General features: G+C 53.0%; 1 protein-coding gene across 1 annotated transcript; it reads left to right on the forward strand.

Moving 5' to 3' along the window:
* The first annotated feature begins 465 nt into the window (after positions 1-465).
* Positions 466-21,475, forward strand: Laptm5 (lysosomal protein transmembrane 5). Its single transcript, XM_021200324.1, has 8 exons — positions 466-762; positions 13,299-13,392; positions 13,948-14,024; positions 15,042-15,167; positions 15,873-15,995; positions 17,181-17,276; positions 18,219-18,311; positions 20,090-21,475. Exons 1-8 carry the CDS (start codon positions 676-678, stop codon positions 20,177-20,179), a joined length of 786 nt encoding a protein of 261 aa, XP_021055983.1. The 5' UTR covers positions 466-675; the 3' UTR covers positions 20,180-21,475.
* Positions 21,476-25,199: the final 3,724 nt, after the last annotated feature.

Below are 25,199 nucleotides of genomic sequence, written 5' to 3' on the forward strand. Positions count from 1 at the left end.
GGAATGGCCTCATCCTATGCCTCAAGGTTTTTTTCATCTGTACAATGGGGATAAGAATAGCACTCCTCCTGGGAAGTGACAGTATATGCCTTTAATCCCAGCACTTGGTAGGGAGAGGCAGACAGATCTCTATAAGTATGAGGCCAGCCTGCTCTACAGAGTGAGTTCTAGGACAGCCAGGGCTACACAAAGAAACCCTGTCCCCCTCAAACCAAACCAAACCATCAGTCCCTCCCCGGAACAGCCCAGGTAAGGAGCAGAGGGACTATGCTTCACAGGGTCTCGAAGGAGCAGGTTACTGATGGCTGCTGTGGGTTTGAATCCTTCCATCAGTACTGCTACTTGATTTGGGACAGATTTCCATATCTGATTCTTTTTCTAGAAAAGGGCTTTTAAGGGCATTGTACCGCATCCAGGAAGCAGAGTGCGTATAAACGCGGAGCTCAGCCCCGGTGAAGCATTGGTGCCCTTGGGAGTGGTAGATGCCCGAGTCGGGATCCCTGTGACCCCCCCCTTGCCTCCTCTGCAGCTGCTACACCCCAGACTTACAGACCTGGCCCCTACCGTCTGAGGGCAAGGCGGAAGTGAGGCGGGCAGCCTGTGGCTTCCTCTTTTTTGTTCTGCTGTGGGCCCAAGACTCATTACTCAGAGCTTCAGAAGAGGGGACTGGGCACCATGGCCTCCCGTGTAGTGCCGGTCAGACAGACATGCTGTTGTTTCAACGTCCGAGTCGCCACCATAGCCCTGGCCATTTACCACATAGTGAGTACTGAGGTGTCTGGGGCGTTCGGGGTGTGTGTGTGTGTGTGTGTGTGTGTGTGTGTGTGTGTGTGAGAGCGTGTGCGTGTGAGGACACACTGAGATCTTCCAAATGGGGGATTGCTACCTATTACTTGTCTGTGGGACCCTGGGCAAGCCCTGTGCTACTCTGGGCTTCAGTAGTTCCCTGTGGAGTTGAACAGAACAGTGCCTTTAAGTTTGTAGCTGTGCAAAGGGAACGGCAGACTAGCAACAGGGAGGAGTGCAGGTTGAGATTACTCCAGGATACCAGGCTCTACACAGGCCCGGGTGTAGGGCTTTCTGGGCCCTTTCCTAGTCTGTGATCTGGGGTTACCTTTGGACTTCTAGTGGGAACCAGGGAACGCTCCCTCTTAGCTCATAGCTCAGACAAGCTACCACCTTCTCCCTTCAAGGATGGCTCAAGCTTTGTGCCTGGGGAACTGCTCGGGGGTGGGGGGTGGGGGGTGGACAGCCAGCATCTCACAGTGGCTGTCATTGTCACAGTGTGACCCCAGGTCCAGTCTTCGTGCCCAGGGATAAGGCTCTCCCTTTGGAGTGGCCCAAAGTTGGAGTCTCTGTTCTCTTCTGCTGGAATTTACCCCTCACCCCCTGCCCCTGGCCACACTTAGCTCCCTGAGGCCCAAACATTTTCTGGCTTCAGTGACTCAGACAGAACCTGTGGCTAACAGCTCTCCTGGGCCTGGAAAAGCTTCCTCAAAATCAACCTAAATCCGTAGGCTGCTGCGCAGAGCCTGGTGACATCTGCTTCCGGCCACAGGCAGTGTGGCACCAGGCAGTGGCACAAACCAGTTCTGTCCTCAAGCTCTTGTGTGCGCCTCCCTGTCCCCCCTCCCCCATTCCCAGCCTTTGCTGTGCAGTCTCGGATGACTTGTTGAACTTCTCCGAGCCTGTTTCTTTAGATCAAAAAAGAAAATGAAGATGATAAGAGGCTGTGTGTTGGGTGACTGTGTGGGTGAAGTTCATATCTATAAAGCACGATGGACTTGTGCAACACGGTCCTCTGCCTTTTCATGAGTGTGTCCTGACCCACCTATCCACCGAAAGCAGGGGTCCTCAACCTTCTGAATGTTGCGACTCTTTAATACAGTTCCTCACGTTGCGGTGGTCCCCCCCCCACCAACCATAACATTATTTTTGTTGCTGCTTCATAACCATAATTTTACTACTGTTATGAATCATAATGTAAATATATTTTTAGAGATAGAGAATTGTCAGAAGGGTCGAGACCCACAGGTTGAGAACCAATGCTCTAGGGCCTGACATGGGGTTGAGGGTGGAGAACTCAGAGTCTGTCCTGTACAGCCTCAGCCAGCACAGGAGCTGAGAGGGGTGGCGGCACTCTGTCTTGGCATCAGGTCTTTCAGATTGTCATTGCTGAGATAGCACAGCAGCATTCCGGGAAGGACGTGACAAGGGTCCTTATGCCAGCTCTGCTGGAGCCAGCTGTTTGAGCTCCTGGGAAAACCCGGCTTGGGGCTTGCTTCCCAATCTAAAATGAGGACCAGAGGCTGTGGATGGGAGCTTTGAACTCAGATATTTGCAGTGTGCTGGGGATGGGGGTGGGTCACTAAGTGGCTTCAATGGGGTGGAGGGGCTTGCAGTCGCTGGAACCCTTGCTCTGTCTGCTCTGGTGGCTCTGCGCCTGCCTTTCAGAGAAGTGTTTCCTGTCCAATTGGCTGGCATCTCAGAATATCATAAACATATTAAAAAGTAAATAAACCGGGCAGGCCGTATCTTGCAACCATTGAGTTTCCTTTTTATTCATGCCGTCCAAGAGCCTCAGCTGTGGGTGCATGAGTGATGTTCTGTTTCCATAGAGATCCGGAGACTGTGGGTCAAGAGATCAGGGAAGGCTTCCCGGAAGGAGTGTCACAGGTGGGGATGCTGTAGTGTGGGAGGGGGAGTGTAGATGAGGAGCCGTTGTGCCCGAGGCGAGGTGTGCCAGGTTCCGGACCCTACTGAGACAGTTAGGGAGGAGGAAGTGACTTTGTGTAAAGTCACTTTGAGCCTTTCCTCTGGTGCTCCAGTGTTATTTGGGGCCGGGTCATTCTTTGCATTGTGTAAGTAGGTCACCTCCTAGCCACTGTTCCAGGTCCCTAGATGCGAGCCATGATTTTGCAGTCTGCAAAACCACTGCTTGGTACGTGAGTCATTCAGAGCCATGGGGTGGGTGTACAAGAGCAGAGAAGCCTGGAAGTCAGATACCCATCCCAGGGACTGGGTTAGGGCACACAGATGATCTTCCTACCCCCTTGGCCAGAGGCGCTTTTCCCTTCCCACAGGAAAAGGGCTGGAGAGGGGGGGGGCTTTCCTTTGTCACAGCAGGCGGGTGCCAGGTGTGCCCACAGGACGTCAAACATCTGGGTAGAAAAAAGAGAAGCCACCACCAGATGTACCAGTCACTCACGCTGCCGTCATCTGGACCCAGCCATGGGTGACATCTCTGTACGTTGAGAGCTATTTGTGTACTTGGTCCCTGTGGGGAGCATTAAATTGGGCCATTGACGCCCGAGATGGGGCCACGCTTTGTGGAACTGTAGGGTGCAGTTACAGGAAGATCCTATCTGGCCAACGGGTTTGTGCTCTGATGTTCCAGGCTCCCAGCTTGCCTTGGGCACGGGGGAATGAGAGCAGGGTCCCCAGATGGCCTCCTGAGTTCTTCCTTGTGTTCTAAGTTGGTGGCAGGAAGAGAGAGGGGGCACTGGCCGGCCTTTTAGTAGAGAAATTCCTGGTCTCTCACTTGCTGGGTTCCTGTGTCTCTTCCTGATATTGGGGTAGGGGTGGGGCTGGTACCTGCGGTGACCAGAGAAACCTACACAGACTCTTAGGTGGAAGGGACAAGCTAACAGAGTGGGGATGAATGGGCAGTCACTAGCCGGGGACTGTGAAAGGTCAATTTTCCCCTTGCTTTTCTGAATTTGCCTTCTTTTCTTTCATGTCTTTGAGACCAGGTCTTGCGATGCAGCCCGAGCTGGCTTAGAACTCACTGTCCTGCTTCAGCCACCCCAGGTCTGTGTTTACAAGTGCGCACCACTGAGATATTCCTCTCTCTTCTCTTCTTCCTCTTTCCTTTACTGTGATACTAGGAAGGGTGGGCCTCAGGGCCTCAGGCACACCAGGGCCACCAGCACACTCCCACTCCTCTTTCTATTTTGACGCAGCTAAGTTGCCCAGGCTGGCCTAGAACTTGTGTGCATCCCGCTTTAGCCTTCGGAACCTCTGCGTCACAGGCCAGCCCCACGAGGCTCGGCACGCAGACAGATTCATCACAGAGTGCTAGGCCCGCAGTGTCCCTCTCCTGTCTCACATCAGTGGGACACGCCTGTGACAACTGCCTGTCAGGACCTACAGACTGTTTTTCTGTCCACATCATTTTTCTGTCCATATCCTTTTTCTGTTTCAGAGTCTGGGTTCCCGTCACACCAGGTGCCATCCTTCTTGCCCCCCCCCTCCCCCGGGCAGCAGTGGGCTCTCAGGTCTCCTGGATTGAGAACTGGGATGGCCCGGAGGAGGAATTCTTCCGGGTATTTGGTGGACTGTGTCTCACCGGGGTGTGTGCCTGATGGCCTGAGTGACAATCAGCCTGCTTAAGGCATTGCTTAGAAGGGTGGTACACCTTGCAGGCACCTTTTTTTTTTTTTTTAAGATTTATTTATTTATTATATGTAAGTACACTGTAGCTGTCTTCAGACACTCCAGAAGAGGGAATCAGATCTTGTTAAGGATGGTTGTGAGCCACCATGTGGTTGCTGGGACTTGAACTCTGCACCTTTGGAAGAGCAGTCGGGTGCTCTTACCCACTGAGCCATCTCACCAGCCCCTTGCAGGCACCTTTTATGCCAAGTTTTCTTTCTCCTCTTTCAGTGAAGCTGGGAATGAGGTTTCTCTTTTGGGAAGGTGGACTAGTCAAAGTACTGGAGCTTCCTCACGGGAGAGCTGTCTATCCCCACGTGCCATGTAAGGGGCTTATTGGTGTATTGATTGGCCAGCAACTTGCAGATAAACATCATGTGTGGTTTAAAGCAGGACAGCTCTGTCATGTTGACTGAGCACTGCTTTGTACACAGAAAACCAAGTTGGTGACCTTCCGTGTACAAAAGTGTTCAAATCGGGTAGACAGGCAGGGAAGGGGCAATGGGACTCCTAGGCCCTGGCTGGGGTAGCTTGCCTGTCTGAGAGGCCCCTCTCCTTTCTCAGTGCTCTGGGATTCACTTCTCTTTCTTGGGATCGTCAAGGAAGCTTCCTCCAGGAAGTCCTCCTGGCTAGCTTGCCTCGGAACTCCAAGCCTCCCTAACTTCGTGTTGTGGGCAGTGATTGGATGTCTGTCACTCACTGGGGACATGACCTTGAGCACACAGGGGTCTGTCATTGCTATCTGAGCCTCACCTCTTCCAGCTGTTAATGGAGGCCAGTGGTCTCTGTGCCAAGGATGATTCTTCTGAGGTTCTGAGCATGGTTGTCCTTGGTGACATGGGCGGGAGGAGCTGGCCATGTGACCAACCACAGAGGAAAGCTTACGTGCTCAACAGGGATCTAAAAATCAGCCCTATTGGTCTCTTGGGAAAGTCTCAGATAAGGCCTGACAATCTAGCGCCTTCCTTTTTAATACCCTGGCCGGACAGAGGCAGGATCCGGCACCTCTGTGTGTCTTTCCTGCTGTGGGGAGGCCAGCAGGGTTAGGCCAGGGTTCTGGTTTCTCCTCAGTACCATGTAGGACATCTTGCTAGAGGGCCATGCTGTTGTGAGAGAGGTATGACCAGGGAGGCATCCGACACTTCTGTGCCAGGGGGTAGAAGCTACACTGAGTTAGGACTGGTTTATGCCAGGCCAAGGCTTCTCTGCCAGGAGGAGGGCACAGTGACCCGAGAAGCAAGGCATTCATTCTCCGCCCAGAGCAGTGATCCAGTACAAAGGATTGGTTCTGAGCTTGAGTCTCCTAGGAGACCCATCTGCCTTAGACTGGTGGGGGGTGGGGGGCTGTCAGAACTCCAGGAAAGCACCTGGTGATACCTGGTTCTAATCCTGTCCTCGGGACAGAGCCTCAGGTTCCTCCAGGTGCCTGGGGAGTCAGTGTGTCAAGTATGAGCCCCCCCGAAGGCAGCTGCCTCTACATTCTCAATTCTGTAGAGGAGGACACTGAGGCACAGGGAAGCCAAACGGGGCTGCCATGGGGACAGGCCAACTGGCTTGTGATAAGGAACAAAAAGCCTGGGTTCCCGACCCAGACAGAGGCTGGGGCACAGTGGTGGTCCTGGTAGCCAGCCTGGAGCTGTCACACCCAGCAGCCATATTCTTAGATGTAGGGCACACATGTCAAGATTCAATTTCAGTATCACCTGCACCATGGGGAAAGTGGGGCTCCTGATAGAGCCTGCCTCAGAGGGCTGAGGCTCGGGAGGGTGTGAGAGAGGGCATGTCAGCATTCAGGGGAGGACTTGGCATGCAGTAGGTGCCTAATAATTACAGCTATCATAACACCCAGTGCTATTACTGCAGGTCTTTGCTCTGAAAATGGTTATTGAAAAGCAAACAGCCCCCCCCCCCGAAGGTCTTAACGCACTGTCAGGTCCCTGACATCTTTTATTTTACAGAAACGGAACAATGAAAGACCCAAGCCAACAGGCTTTTTAAATGCGCTGGTGGAGACACCAGGTTACAGCCAAGCAGACAAGTCTCTGCCATGTGGCCTCGGGTGCTTATCTGGGACTTTTTTTAGTCTTTGGGTTGGTGGGGGGGGGGGCTTGGGTACATTAGCACATTCTGGAAGGATTTATCCAATAGTCACAAAGATGTTAGGTTAAAGACATGCTCCTGTGCCTTTAATAAATGTTCATTTAGGGGCTGAAGACGGCCTCTCATAAGCTGACTTTGGACCTGTAACATTCCAACCCTCCACAATCATCGACTCTTAATCCATCCAACTGACTTGTAGTTCCATGTGTCGCCTTTAGTGTTTTAAGGAGGTGTAGGTTTTTATTTATTTATTTATTTATTTATTTATTTATTTGTTGTTGTTTTTCTTCTTTCTGGTAACATCAGTTAACAAGATAAATAGGAAGTGGTGGGTATGAGGAATTGCTGGGGGTGGATATACAGGAAGTTGACGATGAGCAACCAGGCCGTGGGTTGAGCTTAGAGAACAGTTTCTCATGGTTGCCAAGGAAGGGAGATGACTTAGTGAACCTCCCCGGGACATCTCTGTTATTCTGTCGGTCTGGTGACCTGGCCTTTCCAGTCCTGGTTCCTGGGTCTTGGGGCAGACCTGCCTCCTGTCCTCTCTTCTGGTGGGCAACCTTGCTGGGGAGGGGATCTCCAGATGGCTAGAACTGGCTGCCAGTGCTCTGGGTATAGCATGTCCTGAGGCGCTGGTGGCAAACTGTGTCAAGTGTCATCAGTGATGCTCAGCTTTGCTGCTCTGTGAGGGAGGGGTGGGGGAGGGGTGTCTGTGTATGTGTGTGGGGCTTTGTGTGTGCTCTGACTGCTCCTGGAGGGCCATTGCCAGCCATGCCCCACCTCGGTGCTCCCAGTCTGTCCCACAGGCTCCCCAGACACGTACTGCTTGCCGTCACTAACAGGAGACTTGCGGGGAGGAGCTTACTGTGTGACTGGATGACTTCCAATCCTGTTTATGAGAGGGATACCTCCATTTCCTCGGTGAGGGCTTACACTCTGCCCTTCTCTTGTGGCATCTGCTATGACTGAGCACCTTTCCAGGGACGTTCCCTTCTTCTAAGAACCCTTCTCTGAGTCTCCCCACCTCACTGCCCCAGTGTCCCTGAGCTTCCGTAGGGTCCTTAGATCCTGCATGCTGCGTCTCTATGCTCGGTCTTACAGACCGGTGCAGCGGTTGGCTCGGCCCAAGTTATCTTTGATAAGAGTGGAGCCCTGGCACACAACAGGTGTCAGCCGATCGCTAATGGCTTCAATTTTTATAAACCATTAACTCATAAGTCACCCCTAGAGACATACAGTCACCCCTAGAGACATCCCAAATTATGGCCAACTCTTACCAAGTAACTGTCCTTTCTGAGTCATCATTCTTTGTGGTAGATAGATGTCTCCTCATTTTCTTCTCACAATGATTCTCTGAGGTGGGAAGACTCTAATCTTTCTTCTACATTGGGGAAACTGAGGCACAGAGCTGTTTAGGTGGACTGATGTGGGCCACACAGGGCTCTTGTAGACATACTGGGGTTCTCTCTTCTCTCTTTTCCTTTCCTGTTTTGTTTTCATTTCTCTTCTTTGTCCCTCCCTCCCCTTCCCCCTCCCTCCCTCTACTTCACCTCCCTCCTCCCTTCTTTGTTCCCTTTCTTCTGTTCTTATCTTGGAGACAGGGTCTCACATAGCATAGGCTGGCCTTGGATTCTCTCTGTCCCCAAGGATAACCCTGATTCCAAGGATAATTCCCAAGGGTCCTCCTGCTTACATCTCCCAGGTGCTGGGATTCCAGGTGTGCACCGAGACATCGAGACATCGAGGCCTCTGAGCCCCTAGAGAGAGTCCAGGCAGTGGGGAGGGATGGTTAATTATGTTGAGGTGGGGTGGGAGGGACCAGCAGCTGGGGAAAAGCCAGCTCAGGCGACTCTGGCACAGCGAGGGAGCCAGCTGGGTGCAGTGGAGCTTGCGGGCAGGATGAGGGTGTTGTGGTGGCACATAGAGGCTGGGGGTACGTACGTTGAGGAGATAGTGCTCTGGGGGAGTGACCCCACCCAGTCACCCCGATAAACTGTGACAGGAAGCGGGGGGGCCGGGGAGCTTCCTCTGGCTGATGACATTTCTGTCTCTCTCTGTGACCTTTCAGATGAGTTGACCTGGGTTCCCTAGGGTGGGCAGCTGACATAGGGGGGGTCACAGGGAGGGATTAATAGCTACCATAAAGGCCTAGAGTTTTGCAAATTCTCAAGGTCCCAGGTCACCCAGCGGGGCACAGGGCAGGGCTGATCTGCTCTTTGGGTTAATGATAGAAGGGTGTGGGTGGCACCAAAGACCCACTATTGGTGAGGACAGGCCCGGGCATGACTCTCAAGCTCATCTTGACGGGTTGCTAAGAAACGGCCCGTTTCCCTTTTCTCCCTTTGATGCGTAGTTTATAGGGTGGGTCCTGCAGTACTCAGATGGGATTAACATTGCTGAGGCAGAACCAGGAAGTGCCAGGGCTGCAATTGCACAAAGGGGCTTAGAACACGGCTTTGCCCGTAATGGGGGCTCCTGGGAGAGCCCCAGAAAATGGGTTTACAGCCAGAAAGGGTGGATGGCTTCAAGCAGTTGTCCTCAATTGTTTAGAAAGCATCTTTTTTTTAAATTAATTTTTTTCCCTCTGTGACCGGGGGGTGTCTCGACTGCATGTGCGTCTGTGCACCTGCAGAGGTCAGAAGAGGGTACCGGGTCCGCTGAAACTACAGTGATACACAGTTGTGAGCATCCATGAGGATGCTGGGAGTTGTGCTCTGAATCATTGAGCCATCTCTCCAGCCCTGCTGTTTGGGAACTCTTGCTTGGTGCTTACTTGGTGAGAAGCATCAACAAGACTCTGAAGCGAGGGACTCCTGTCCTTCTCAGGACCCCATACCCCCGCTTCCTGTCCTGCCTTTGCACCCAGAGTGGGGCCAGCGACTCCGCCCTCTGTGATCACCCTCACAGGATCACGTCGTCGTCGTCATCGTCGTTCCCATGTGTGCTGTCAGTGTGGGCCGCAGCACTGTCGTTACAGAGACCACAGCTGTTACTTCCTGCCTCCCAGCATGCCCTTGGTGTTTCCTCCATCACCCACCACTGTCCCTGTCACCAACGCCAGGCCGACTTCAGGAAAATGGCATGGCCCCTTTCCATCAACATGGCTGTCTCTGGCAGCCTGATATCTCCTCCTTCTCCTCCTCACATCACCATGCCGGTCCCCAGCCAGTCTCCCTCCCACTCTTTTACATTTGTGCTCAGTCCTGCTCAAGCTGTACGCCAGCCAGCTCTGTGTGCCGTGTGCCCTGTGATCCTGTAGGAACCTTGGAGGAGGTGTTCATCTTCATTCCAAAGCCCGGAGAGGTCAACGGCTAACTCAGGATGCAGAGCTCGCAGCCACAAAATGTCGCCCATGTGGAGAGAGGATGCTGGGGTGTGGACAGTAGGCTCAGCACCTGCAGCCTGAGAGAGTCTCAGGATGGCAGCCAGGTGGAGCCCAGCATCAGTGATGGGGGAGGCTAAGCCTGGAAATCCCCCTTTGTGTCCCGCTGTCCTTTCATGGCTGCCCTGAAAGAGCCGATTGCGGCTCTGGAGCTGGGATGCTTGCTGAGGTATGGGGCCATGGCTGAGCACTGTGTCCTCTGATGAGCTCTGCATCTGGAGGCTTTATGGGTGGGAGGTCATTGATGGGGGGTGGAGATCCTGCTCTGTGGCCCTCACATACTCAACAGCGCCCCTCTGTTGGTGAAAATTGAGGCCTGGGAGGGGCCAGGCATGAAGCCAGCATTTCAGGAAGAAAGCCTGTGGGTTTCCAGAGTCCTCTGTTCCGAGGGCCAGGGGCTCTGTGTAGTTCCCAGGGAGGAGTCAGGTGGCTGTGATCAGGGTCACCAGGCCCTGAGAGGAGCCTTGGGGGTGGGACAGAGGTAGAGGTTGGAGGTTCCATGCAATGGAGCAGGGCAGCCTTCTTCCTCTCGGTCCCCATTGCTGGGTTCTAGACAGCCTCATTATGTCCTTTTTTTGCTGAGCTATGGGTAACTGTAGGCCAGACTTGCGTTCAGGTCTCTCTGCACACAGTGGGGCCAGTAATCTCAGGCGTTGCCCTTCCTTCTCTTGGGGACACAACGTGGTAGGCTCTGAGGATACCTCCTTCCTGCTGAGCTAACTCCTAGGGTGCCTTGCTGTGTGACCTCCTGGCAAATGAGGACAGACTCACCCCTCCCCCAGCCCCTCAGCAACATCTTGAGTAGAGATCCAAGGTGACAGCCAGCGGAATCACTCCCCCCCACTCCCTTGCCCCTCCCCCCACAGTGGAGAAACAGTGCTCACCCCCGCAGGCTACCTGCAGGGATCAGGGAGAGCCCTTGGCCAGCACTCTGGAGGACTTTATAAGGGAGGATGCAGGAACAGCCTCAGCAGGGCCAGGAGGCCAAAGACACAGGGAGCAGGCACTTCTGGGGTCATTGGCCGCCTGCTGTGGTTGTTGCTGGTTTGTGAATGGCGGTGTCCCTCAGAGTACAGGGCCAGGGTGAGGAGTTTGTGGGGTGAGGGATTATGAGGAGCCTTGCTCCCCGAAGTGGAGTAACAGTTAGGGTGACCCTCCCTGGGTCACCCTCCTGGATGTAGTATTGGAATACTTGTTTATTCATTTTGAGTTAGGGCTTCAGGTAGCCCAGGCTGGACTCAAACGTACTATGCATCTTAGGGTCGATGACCTGCTTCTACCTCTCAGGAAGTGGGGTTACAATATCCTGTGCCATGCATGATTTGTCGGGGGCTGGAGATCAAGCCAGGATGTTTTGCATGCCGGGCAAGCACTGACCCTGTGCCCCAGCCCCAGTGCCAGCGTTCCTAACATCTGTGCCGCTTCTTAAATTAACCTCTGGAAGGTCTTGGTGTGAGTTTACAGTGTCTTTAGTACACTGCGCAGAACATAGGGATGTAGACATATTCCAAAGTTTTCCAGATGTTGGTGTGTGGCCACGGTGTCTTCTCCTCCCCGGGTCTGGACCAGTGGACCTGGCTCAGGGTGTTTGGAGGTGGTACAGTGCAAGGACTGAGGACTTGGTGTGAGACCTCAGGCAAGTCTCCTAATCTCTCTGAACTTCTGAAAGGAACAGAGAGAGCTCACAATACAAGTACACCCAGGGCTCATCTGGCAGCTGGAAGTTGAGATTGTCTCATTTGAGTCGCCTGGCAGGTGCAGGCTCAGGCATGGGGGATGGGGCTGCAGCCTTTTTTCAGCACCTCTCCCATCTCCCACCCTCGCACCCCCATGTACCAATCCTGCTGCCCCTTTGGGCAGTGACCACCATTTTGGATGAAGCAGAGCTTTTGAATCCCATCACATCAGGCAAAGGAGACACTCCAGGAGGAGCCAGACAGGGACAGTGCCCAGCCCAAGGCAGGCTCTGGCCTCAGCTCCTGCCAGCCCCAACCTAGGGCTTTTCCAACTCCTACAGTATATGCCTCCTGCATCCTGCGATTGCCTTTTTAGAGACAGGCAAATTCAGAGAGGAAAAGTGACTTTTCAAGGACACACAGCCATCTGGATCCAAATCCTGGAGCCGTCTCTCCATCCATTTCCTGTGCCGCCCTTCTTTCGGACTCCTGAACTTGGGGTTCCAAATGACAGATCAAGATCCATATCTGAGCTAGATACCAAAAGACCAAAACTAATAAGCCAACCAATCACCCAGAGTTTGGAAAGGGGAACAGAGAAAGGAAGGTCTGGCTGTCTGTCCACTCAGTGTGACCTGCCACTTGGTAAGCCAGCATGAACTTAGGCCGATAAAGTGTACCCACACAATTCGGGGTGGACCCTGATCTCAGTGTGGATAGATTGCTCCCGGAGAACTAAGTGTGTTGTAGTGGGGAGGAGGCACAGAACTTCTGAAAAGTCACAGACACATGGAAAGGCGTGAGGTCCATGGGGTTGCGTGGCATGGGGGCTCTTCTGTTAGGCAGCTATGGTGTAGACAAAACGCAATCCTTGACAGCCTTTGTAGCTTTAGCAGCTGGGACACCCAATACTTAGGCCTGTCAGAATCGTCTCTTCTCTGTCTTGAATGATAAGGGTCCTCCAGGGACAGGCTTCATCCATCCATCCATCCATCCATCCATCCATCCATCCATCCATCCATCCATCCATTCATTCATTCATTCAATGCAACAGCTACATCAGTAATCGAGACCCAGTCGTCCTTGCTGGGGACCAACAGACCAGGTCACACCTGTGCCTCGTTGTACAGACGGAGCTTTCATATCTGCCGTATGCTTTTGCCAGGCATCCTGGCTGGCTCCCCACAGCTCTAAGAGGCTGGCGTCATCAGCTCCTTTATAGCTGGGAACGCAGGTACTCTGGATCTGTGGTGACTGGGACTGGCTCGCCAGGGTCTGGGGCACTAAGGTGCATCCTAGACCTCTGCTAATGAGTCATGGACTTGGAGCTCCATGGTGCTGGCGTATGATGACCAAGGTCCTGTGTCAGCCACAGCCTGTTCTGTGGCTACAGGGAAGGAGTGCAGTCAGGGTGCAGTGAGAGCCAGGGTGTTCTCCTGAGTCTCTCCTGTGCCTCCTTAGGTACAGGGGGTGCCTAAGAAAGCTTCGCTATGAACCCTATTTACAGATGAGGAAACCGAGGCATGGAAAAGTCAAGCCAGTTGTCCGCAGCCACACAGCAGGGAGGAGGAAGGGTTGGGATGAGGCGTTTGAACACCATGTAATTTACCCAGGATGCCCACTGACTAGGCAAGCGATCACTCCAGCCCTTCGACAGCACCTTGCTTGGATGGTGGCCTGGCTCACGGGTGTCCTTTCCCTCCTAGGTCATGAGTGTCCTGCTGTTCATTGAGCATGTGGTGGAGTTGGCCCGTGGTAAAGTGTCCTGCAGGTTCTTCAAGATGCCGTACCTCAGGATGGGTATGTCTGGGCGCAGTGGTGGATGGGAGGGGACCTGCGGGCAGTGTATGACTAGGACGTATGCACTGGCGTCTGTGGGCCTGCCGTTTCCACTGGACTGCTATGTACCCCTGAATCTTTGGGAGCTCGGGGTATTTCACGTGCAAATGAGGCTCTCCTGTTTGCAACAGGGGCTTTCTCAGTTCCCGCTATATTGGGCACTTCACACTGCCCTGTCCACCAGTCTCTCCCCTGTCAGCCACCACCCTCACCCCTCCCAGCCTGGGGACTGCTTCCCCGGGTGGGCGGCCACTTCCTGCAACGGTAGCCACTGGGAGGAGGGGTCCAGACATAACTCGCACAGCTGAGTGCCGGCAGCCCCTCAGCAAGACCCCTTGGGCCCTATCCCATTGCCCCTGTCCACACCAGCCCAGAAATGCCCTCTGCCAATCACAGCCCTCACCTGGGTGAGGAGGGCCAGCCTACCACCCAGGTCTGGTCCCAGGCTTCACTGCTCACACTGCTGGTCCCTGGAACCCATTCAGGCTTTGCCTCAGTCTCTGCTCTGCCTCGCAGCTGACCTGCTCTCCAGCTTCCTGCTCATTGGCACGCTCTTCATCATCAGCATCAGCCTGCTGTTCGGTGTGGTCAAGGTGAGGCCCGTGTGGGGATGGAGGGGCCAGGGGCATACACCTTCCTGTTGTCCTGAGCGCCCCGTGGATCTTCACGTCCCCCCCTCCATGGGACTCCATAATCTTCTACACTATGAGGGGAGCTTTGGGGGTGGCGGGATGCTCACAGGAGATCTGCTTTCTGTGGCCTGTGAGTGGGGCTGGAGCTTTGAGGTAAAAGAGAGAGGGGCGCAGTAGTATGGGGTCCAGAGAAAGGGACAGTATTGGGCTTGTCCTCAGGTCAAAGGTTCTCTCGTTGCCCTGCACCCACTGCAGAGGGACACTCGCTCATGAAACCCTGGGAGTGTGGGGCTGTACTAAAGGCAGACAGACCCAGAGAGAGTTGGGTGATGGGGAAATGGGGAGATTGAGTCACCCTGCGGCTCTACTTCCTCCAGCAGAACGGCCATTTGTCCCATGGCCTCCAGGGAGGAGGAAGGGGGTCACGGATAGATCCCGAGGGCACCCAGAGGGACCTGTAACCACCACCCCCCCCAGTTGACATCATTTCCCCTATCCCATCATCTTGTGATGCTCTTGCTGAGCTCAACTGGCAGAGGGCTTGCCCAGCGTGCACAAGGCTCACTTCTCAGAACTGCACAAATGGGGTGGGGTTGGTGCACAACTGCAACCTAAGCACTCGGGAGGTAGAGGCAGATGTGGCAGCTCAGGGTCATACCTGGCTACACAAGGAGTTTGAGGCCAGTCTAGAATACATGATACCTTGTTTCAAAAAACCAAAAGACAGACAGACAGACAGACAGACAGACAGACAGACAGACATGACCGAACCCCTGTGTCATGCTCCCTGGTGTCTTCTGAGACACCTGAATGTCCCTCTCCCCAGGGTGCCCCACACAGGAGGTGTGTGGATCAGGGCAGGCCCTAGTCACTGATCTGGTAGCATCAGTGATAGCCAGGGTAGGAACAGGATGGGAACAGGACCTGTGGAGTGCTGGCACGTCAGGGGCACCCTGACAGAGTGGACTTGCCTTCTAGAACCGGGAGAAATACCTGATACCCTTTCTGTCCCTTCAAATCATGGACTTCCTGCTCTGCCTGCTCACACTGCTGGGCTCCTACATCGAATTGCCAGCATACCTGAAGCTTGCCCGGCCCCGGCCCGTGAGTACCCGTGTGCATGGCTTGACCTGGGGAGGCTGGCTAGGGCAGGGTCCCTTTCCTCCTTGATACCCTTCAGCAGGGTCCCATAATCCCTGCCAAGTATCCTCAGGCTCTCTCCTCTGCATGTTACATCTGCCAGTGTCCCTCATGGGTAAGCCTTAGGATGGAATGAGGGCAGCGAGGGGTCGGAACCCAGTGTGTAACACTACTGTAGGATAGCAGCCCCTGCCCTCGATGAGAGTAATGTCTTCAGGTTTCAGAGCCTGGTAAGATGTCTATTTACACTGGGCATGAGTGGGTTACCCAGGGGGAAGGGCGGGGCGCCTTGACGTAATTCCTTCTTTGGAATCAATCAAGATGAATGGATGGTCAAGACCAAGGAATGAAGAGCATCCGCTGAGGAAAAGTGTGGTGGCTTTAGTTGGTCACAAGACACACAGCTCTGTCATAGTTGCCTTTCATACTCCCCGACTCTAGTCCTTGAAGGGCTGGGCTGCTGGAAGGTGGTGGAGCTGGGGAATTAGAAGCCCCCTGTTGTGGTCCCAGCTCTGCAGACACACCGATGTGAGCATCCATCCCCTGTCCCTTTCACTGAGCAAAGTCCATGAAGAAATGGCTGGTGGCTTGGGTGGAGAGCCTTCCAAGGGAGGGCCACTCGGTACCCTGCTCATGGGTCTTCATGCTCTTCCTCTTGGTCCTCCTTAGGGTCCTTCTAAGGTCCCCTTCATGACACTGCAGCTGCTGGACTTCTGTTTGAGTATCCTGACCCTGTGCAGCTCCTACATGGAAGTGCCCACCTACCTTAACTTCAAGTCCATGAACCACATGGTGAGTCTTGGTGGAGGCCCAGGTCACACCCTGGCTGTGTGACTCGGGGTAAGGTGTGTCCCCCCCATGCCAGGTGGGTCATGGTTGGAGGCGGGGTTTCTGGGGATGAAGACTCAGGGATGAATGATGGATTGGGGGAGTAACTGTCAGAGAGAAGCTTGTAGGGTCAAAGAAGGTCTGGCCATGATGAGCTTCACAGCATCTTGCCCTGAGAACTACGTTATAGGAATAATATCAGGTGTCTACTGCTGTCTAACTCACTATGGACAAGCATGGTGGCTTAAAATGACCAGTTCCTGTCGCAGTTCTGAGGGCCAGGAACTTTGGGGGTAGCTTGTTAGGTAGTTCAGTTGCTGGCTCAGCATGGCAGCTAGGAAGGGGGCGAATGACCTGTTTCACCAGGGGTCCTTACATCAGCGTTTGTACCTTCCTTACCCAGAGTAGGAACATGTTCCTCAGAGTGGGGACATTTCGTAGGGCAGCCTGAGTGTCCTCAGGGCACAGCTGCTGGCTTTCCTCAGCGAAGGGGTTGGGAGGGAGAAAAGGAGTCACTAAGAATGAAATTTTCATTCTGGCCTCTGACTGACTGCTTCTGAAAGCTCAGATCAGTCCCTGAATGAGTCCAGCCCATCCTCCAGGGAAGAAGCCGGTGCGGTGCTTCTTATTACAGAAGAAGGGGAGCCAGGTGTGGCGGTGCTTGCCTGTTATCCTAGCACTTGCAAGGTCAAGGCAAGAGGGTTGCTGTGAATCTGGGACCAGTCTGGGCTAGCAAGACTGTTTCGACAAATAGACAGGCAGACAGAATGTGTGGGCATATCTGCTCCTTGCCCAGAGGTGGTGCCTCTCACACCTGGTACCCCAAAAGTTGGTCCCGGCTGGGGCTACCCTGATGGTGGTGGGTGTAACCTGCCAGGTGTTAGAGGACTACAGGGCTCCTAGCAGCCAAAGCCTTCCCAGACCGGGAGGCACCAGCTACATCCTTCTTCCCCTGGGGCTCCAAGTTGGCAGTTGCCAAGGTGGAGTGTGTGTGTGTGTGTGTGTGTGTGTGTGTGTGTGTGTGAGAGAGAGAGAGAGAGAGAGAGAGAGAGAGAGAGAGAGAGAGAGAGAGAGAGAGAGAGAGAGAGAGAGAGAGATCTGTGACCCTGCCCAGGGCTGTGGCATTGATGTGGCCCTACATCATTGCAGAATTACCTCCCAAGCCAGGAGGGCATGCCACACAGCCAGTTCATCAACATGATGCTCATCTTCTCCGTGGCCTTTATCACCGTGCTCATCCTGAAGGTGAGAGGGCCCTGTACCCCCCATGGTTCTGTGACCATGGTTAAGGCTGGACAGTGGCTCAGACTTCCCCACACTGGACTGTGAGGAGGCAGGATGAGGTATGCTTGTGGTCCCCTCCTGCTTCTAACCTTCCTAGCTCTGCTGCCTCAGCTCCTCTGATGTGGCCTGGCATCCTCGGGGACCTTCTTCTTAGAGGCCCCATGCGTACTCAGATGCCTGGGCCCAGCATGGGGCTTCTTGTGACATTGGCCCCACATGCTGTCTGGGGTTAGATGTCAACCCCACGGGCTGAGACTACATACACCATTCTGTAATCTTAAAAAATAATGTATCAGGGGCTTTTATTTTGTTTTTGAGACAAGGTCTCACATAGTTCAGGCTGACCTCAAACTCACTGTGTAGCCCAGGCTGACTGGCTCCCACACAGTTAGGAGGAGGGCCTCATTGCCCACCACCACAGTGACACACTTCCTCCAACAAAGCCATACTTACTCCCTGGGCCAAGCATATTCAAACCACCACATGGGTTCACAGGGGTGTGTGCCCACGCTCAGCTGAAAGGCAGTTTTGAAGAAGACTTTCCCATCATTGAGCTCTGTCTCAAGGTGGGTGGGGTCCCTTGGATAGTGAGTCCCCCATCACTCAGGATGGCCCAGTAGGGTGTGCCTTGCTGTGTCCAGAGATGTTACAGGCCAGATCAGAAGTTGCAAGAGCATTTGCTGCACGGTGGCTGTGGGCATCAGCAAAGACCGTCTCCGGAGCGTGCCAAGCTGGAGCTGGCATGTGCCGAAGCCCAAAGTCAGAAGTGGGGTGGCACTGGGTCTGAGCTGCTGCTGGGTTCTGCCCTTTGGGATGAGTGGGTGTTGGTTCCCTGGAGGCTGAAACCTCTCAGGCAAGGGCAGGAGGGCTGTCAGAGTGGAGTCTAAACAGGCTTTCCTCTAGGTCTACATGTTCAAGTGTGTGTACACATGCTACAAATTCTTGAAGCACATGAATTCGGCCATGGAGGAAAGCAGCTCCAAGATGTTCCTCAAGGTGAGCCTGACGGAGGGTCCAAAACAGGGGCTACCACTCTCTTGCTGTGCTGCTTGGGGCTAGTTCCTTTCCTTCTCTGAGCCTCAACATACTATTTTTTTGTTTGGGAATAATGCATGAGATTGGGGATCTCATACAATGCTCCCTGATCATACCCATTTCCCTGTCCTCCCAGGTCCACTCTCACACCATTGTGCCCCCACCCCTCAAAATACACCAAGTTCAGTTTGTGCTGCCCAAACACTCATTGGAACATGGTCAAACTCCCAGCAGGTCTCAGTACTTGTAAGAAGACTGTTGAACCAGAAATGTGAACAACATTGGTTATGCTAGTCTAAGATTCCATCTATCCACCCACACACCTACCCCATTCATCCATCTACCCCTTATACATTTATCCATCTATCCACCTTCTCATTCATCATTCATCCACCCACCTACCCATTCATAACCCATCGTCCAACCATTATCCATCCATGCATCATCCATCTATCCATCAATTTACTTATCCATTTACCACCACCCACCATCTATCCATCAATCCATCCATCTATCCATCCATCCATCCATCCATCCATCCATCCATCCATCATCCACCCACACATACATCATCCATCCTTCCATCCATCCATCTTCCTTCTATCATCCATCCATCATCCATCTATCCATCATCCATCCATCCATCCATCCATCCATCCATCATCCATCCATCCATCATCCAAACATCCACCCATCATCCATCCATCTTCCATCTATCATCCATCCACCCATCATCCATCTATCTTCCATCCATCCATCCATCCATCCATCCATCCATCCATCCATCATCTATCTACTCACCATCCTTCCATCCTTCCATCCTTCCTCCTTCCTTACTGCCTCTTGTTCCTTTGGTCTTGTACCCAATCTTGGAGGGTAGAGGACATTGAGATGCCACCTCTGTCTTAGGGGTGTGCACAGTCTACAGTGAACCCAGTTGCTGAGATGTGTTTACACTTCTGTATGAAACACAGGGACCTTGAACATGGAGCTGGCACACAAGTGATTCTGGGAATGCTTTCTGTGGGAGGGGACAGGAAAGAGAGAGTGTGCCTGGAAGCAGCTGACTGTGAAGTGATGGGAACATTGCAGCTGGGCCAAGTGTTGGGAACTCACTTTGAATTGTGGGAAATGCCATTTTTGGTAGCAAGTAGCAGAGACTTAACCCTGTTGATCTAAGTTCCAAGGGGAAGTTAGTAGCTCACAGCACATAAAAGTCCATCGTAGGTATGGTTGTGTCCTGATCTTGGATTTAAGCTCTATCTCTTGACTCTCCTCTCCTCAGTCCTGGCTCCAATTTCAAGTAGACCTTCTCTATGGTCACAAAATAGCTGCAGGAGCCCATAGGCCAACATCCTATCATTTTAGTAATGCCTACAGAAAGAGTATATCTGATTGGACTATCTTGGGTCACATGACTTTACTCAGTCTGAGGACTATACCGGGGGATAGAATTTGATTTTGAGTGGCTCATCCTAGGTTATGCTTCTACCCTCTGGATGAGAGGGATGGGAGCCAGTTCTTTTGAGAGCATTTGGACGGAGGATGTTCATCAAAGCCTTGGGCATTGAGGTTAACTGGCCGGGGCAGGCGCATCCCCTGTGGGGAATGGGAAATGTAACCAGGACACACTGGCATGGACATCATTTTCATGGATGTCGGGGGAGGCTCCTTGTACCTCAGGTTAGACTGATGGGTTCTTCTTGATGGTGCTCAGCTATCTTTTCTGTCTCTCCCAGGTGGCTCTGCCATCCTACGAGGAAGCCTTGTCTCTGCCCCCTAAGACTCCAGAAGGGGACCCTGCACCACCCCCATACTCAGAAGTGTGATCCCCACCCGGCCTTCAGCCCTTGGGCTGGGAGAGGCGAAACTTCCTCTTCCTGCTTCTTCACTTTGGTGGTTGCTGTGACCTGCCTACTACAGGACAATCTGCTTGTGCACCCCTTCACTGTCCTCTCCTCTCGGGGACCCCTCACTCACAACTGAGTCACCCTGGGCTCAGTGACCCTTTGCAGCTCAGACTACTTAGCCTAGCAGCCCATCTCGTCTCCATCAGCAGTGATCCTTGTTCAGAGCGCCGTCATGGCAAGTTAGGGTGAGTTTGGTCAACAGCTACTGGCTTGATCTGTTTGGCCAGGCTGCCAACACCTGCAGGGGCAGCAGGAAGAGAATCTGACTAAGCAAGAGTTCCTGGTGTCAGTTTATACTCAGCTGTCAGGTTACAGGGTGGGTCATGATGGTGGTGCCTGTTTGCCACCCCCAAACATGAAAGTGTACGAACAAAACAATTCCTTCAAATAGCTTGCTTCAATAGCGATTCAGCCAACTGCCGTTGTTAGGGATTATGATAAAAATCTAGTAAGAAACTGAGGAGGAAAAGAAATAGAAATGGAGCCCCTCCCACCACTCACTGCAGTGCTCACCATGGAGCCCCTCCCACCACTCACTGCAGTGCTCACCATGGAGCCCCTCCCACCACTCACTGCAGAACACACCATGGAGCCCCTCCCACCACTCACTGCAGTGCACACCACGGAGCCCAGCCTCTGCTTGAGTTTCTCCAGCACCTAGAGGCTGGGAAGCCCAACATCCCCACAGCTGCCCTGACCATCCTGTTCATCGTGGAAAAAAAAAATGTTGCTTCTGTTTTAAACAATTCCTTCCCATGAGCCACCACTCAGATGGCAAGCTGTCCTCATATTCAGTCAAGTGTTCCCCAGGGCCACACAGTGGTGAGGTCCCTGCAAGAGTCACTTTAGCCACTGGCAGATTTAGGGTCTGGTTATCACAACATCCCAGCAGCCAAGTTGCTCTAGCTTGCTTGCCCTGGGCTATGCTCAGGGGATGGCAGGCTTGGAGTTGGCTGTTCTGGGGGGCAGCTGTCTGTCACTATGGCTGCCCAGTTGGGGCAGGCTAGCCCATGGGGGTGTGAAGTGTATCCTATGGTGGCAGCAAGGAGGGTCAGTTCATATGCCTCTGCTGGCTTTTCCATCACTAAGAGTTGCTAGGGATCTACACCCTGCCTGTGGCGTAGATGGGGCTGCAGGACTGAGAAGTTCCCACTGTACCTGTGTCATTGCTTGTGTGTGACTTGGAAGAAGGGCCAATAAAGCAGCTGAAAGCTTGGCTCTGTCTCATGTGGTTCTTGACGGGTGATATAGGGACGGAGGACCTGCCTCTGTCCTCCAGTCTTCATTACTCCAGCACACATGTACACAGCATGTCTGTCCTTCCCCTGGGGGCCTGGCCAGCTTGCCAGTGTCACCTCCTGAAGCTATGTGAGCATCCCCACATCTCCCAGTGCAGGGGGAACTCTGTTGACAAGGGGGAAAGATGGCCTCCAGGCAGGGCCTGCTCTGGATCCTGGGGACACACAGACTGGGGCTGTGGAAGTCAGCCAGTGCTGTGGGGAAAGTCCGTGACCTCAGGGTCCCAAGGGTGAAATGTCTTAGGCGGCATTTCACCAAGAGGTGCAAAGGACAAGTTGTGCTAAGTAAAGGCTGGTCCAGGCTACAGTTGTAGAATGTACAGGACTACCGTGGTGGGGGAGGGGATGGGCTCAGTGTTCTGTCAGCTGAGAGTACAGGAGGCAGGCAGAGCCCCCTGCACAGCAGTACTCTGCTTGCTCACCCTGGCCAATGTCATCCTGAAGAGCATACCTTGAGTGAAGATGGAGGTGAGCAACAGAAATCATAGTGAACCCGTTATGCCCAGTCTCCCCCAAAGTGGCCCTGATGCTTCTTAGCTCTCACCCCAGAGGAAAAGTCCAGGGAGTTTAGACTGCGGATCTGGCGGAACCCAAGGCTGATGTTCTCCCAACCTTGTGTCTCTTTGCCTTTGTCTATCTGCTGCCTGCCCCTCCAGAACTGCTGAGTGGCTGAAAGGGACTTCATGAGACAGCTAAGGTAGTTTGAGCCAGGATCTGTCACCAAGAAAGACCAATGGCCTGACATGGTGACACACTTAGAGGGCTGAGGCTAGAGGATCTCCAGTTATTTAGGTTAGCCACAGCGGCATAGTGAGGCCTTGCTTCAAAAGACCAAGTGCTGAGTGTATAACCCTCAGAGTGTTTTTCTGGTGTGCACAAGGTTCTGAGTTCAACTCCCAGCACCACATAAAAGCAAAAGCAAAGGCTAAAAATCCTTCAGGGTTCCCTGGGGATGGAAGATCTCACTGTGGATTCTGCTTGCTGTTTGGTTGTTTGTTTGTTTGAGGCAGGGTTTCTCTGTGTAGCCCTGGCTGTCCTGGAACTCACTCTGTAAACCAGGTTGGCCTCGAACTCAGAGATCTGCCTGCCTCTGCCTCCCAAGTGCAGGGATTAAAGGCGTGTGCCACCATGCTTCTGTTTGCTTTTTCAGTCAGACCTCAAGGAAATGATAATGTGTGACTCCAACACCTATTGGAAAAGGAGCTTCAGAGAGGTCCAGAGACACCAAGTGACTTCCCTAAGGCCCCACAGCACTCTGGTTAGATGAAGGCCTTTTGTTTCTAGTCCCAAGTGAGGGTCGTTGGCATGAGCTAGGGCCTCCGCCCATGTGAGCTTGTGTCCTGTGAAGACCCTCTTACTCTGTTCCTAGGCAACCATGGCATGTAGAGGATGGGGCAAGAGCAGCGGTCACAGAAGAGAGGACTGACTGTGCATCCTATCACTGTAGGACCAATGGGCCAGACTGTGGCTCCCAAGGACCAGGAGGTGTCTGGGTGTACTGCCTGCCTCCCCACGCCCTGCCCCCAGCACTGGCCTGGAGCCTCTGTGCTGAGCTGTGTAGTGGGATTGTTCCCTGTGGTCAGGCAGCGGGGAGGGGGCAGCCTAGGGACAGGAAATAGCTGGGTTTTGGGGGGAAGTCCATGTGGCCAGCCAAGCCAAGCGAGTTGTGGTCTCCTGGGCAGCCCGTGTGGGGGCCTCTCAATGCTCTACTTGAGGCTCAGACAGGAGTTCTTTGATGGGGAATGGGGACCCCCAAGTGCTGCCTGAGCAGGATCCAGGAGGAAGCCAACTGGGACAGCGCTCTTCCAGGGCAGGCAAGATGGCAGCCGCTGGAGTGCTCAGAATCACGCCGGAGGAGCAGGAGGGCACGGGCTTCTTGGGGACTACAACACTGGCAAAATTGTCAGTCCCTCATTGCTTGGACCCTTCCGTGTTCCATCTCTGAACACATCGGGAACCAGCATGGATATGGCCTGGCCCCAGTCTTGCCCATGACACACAGATGATTTCCGGCTGCTGAGCGTGCCCTACCCTGCACCTCAGGGGTGGGTGACTATAGCACAGCACCTGCTATGTAAGTCCACCACGAGGAGGAGAAGTGTGTGTCCTCTGGATATGTGGGTGGGACAGTCAGTGAGGGATGAGAGTGTCACCCAGGTAGACAAAGATGCCATGTCTTAGTGGAGCATAGTGGTGGCTGCTGGCCCCTCTGACACCTTCTACCTCACCTAGAATTTGACTTCCAGATGGTATGACCCCTTATGGAGCTCATGTGACATCACATCTGGCTCTCCATCCCACAGAGGCAATGTTCTAGCTGCTGGCACTGGCATGGCAAGGAGTCCTCTTGCTTTTTTTTTTTTTTTTTTTTTTTTTTGTAGAAACTTGATGTTAAAGCAGTTCTATAAGCGGGTGGAACTGTAGAACCTTGATGTCAAACCATTCTACAAGCAAGTGGGACTGTGCATATGATGGGGACCCAGCTGCCTCCTTTTCCTGGCCCCTGCTTTACTTTGGGGTGACTAAGGGTCTCCATTCGATTGGATCACTTTTGGCAACAACTCCAATTTGTAATAGAGTTGAGGCAGGCAAACATAGGGAATGGCTTGCAACCTGGAACTCCACTTGGCTTGCACTATACGCTTGGACTATATACTCAACCCTCTTCTAAAAATGATACTTGATGCCGGGAGGTGGTGGCACAGGCCTTTAATCCCAGCACTTTGGGAGGCAGAGGCAGGCAGATTTCTGAGTTCAAGGCCAGCCTAGTCTACGAAGTGAGTTCCAGGACAGCCAGGGCTACACAGAAAAACCCTGTCTCGAAAAACAAAAACAAAAACAAAAAAAACAAAAAATTTACACTTGATAATCTTAGAACAAATCTGCCTTGAGTTGCATATTCACCCCACTCCAAACAATCGAATATATTATGTCCTCCTTAACAAGCATCAGTAGTGACTCCCTTTTATGGTCCTGTGAGATGACTCAGCAGGTAAAGATGTTTGCCACCAAGGCTGATAATCTGAGTTTGATCCTGGGGCCCCCATGGTAGAAGGGAGAGAACTGATTTCTGAAAGTTGTTCATTGACCTGCACACACACACACACACAGTGTGAAATGTGTGTGCCTGTACATACATACATACACACACACACACACACACACACACACACACACACACACACACTGTGGAATGTGTGTGCCTGTATACACACACACACACACACACACACACACACACTTCCTTTTGTGGCTAGTTTCTATTTAAATACATTTCTAGCTAAATCTGGTATTGGACTCATGTAGATTAATGAGGTGCATGGTCAATAAGACAAACTGTGTCCTCTGGTAAATGACTATATTTACCATTTTATGTTTGAGCATAATTGAGCATACATGTGGTTTAAATTAGATACATCAAAGGGGGCGGCACAAGCATGGTAGGATAAGGTTGCAGAACCCAAACCTGTCAATCAACATATAGCATCACTGCTGCTAAGCTCCCTAGAAGCTAGCTCATCTTTTCTTCGAACCCCATAAAGGGCAAGCCTAAACTAACCAGAACCCCTCAGTGTTCTCTCTCTGCCCCTCCCCCTCCCTCCCCTCCCCCTCCTCCCCCCTCCCCCTCTTCCTCTCCCTCC

The sequence above is a fragment of the Mus pahari genome, chromosome 6 (assembly GCF_900095145.1).
Source record: "Mus pahari chromosome 6, PAHARI_EIJ_v1.1, whole genome shotgun sequence".
NCBI lineage: Eukaryota > Metazoa > Chordata > Mammalia > Rodentia > Muridae > Mus > Mus pahari.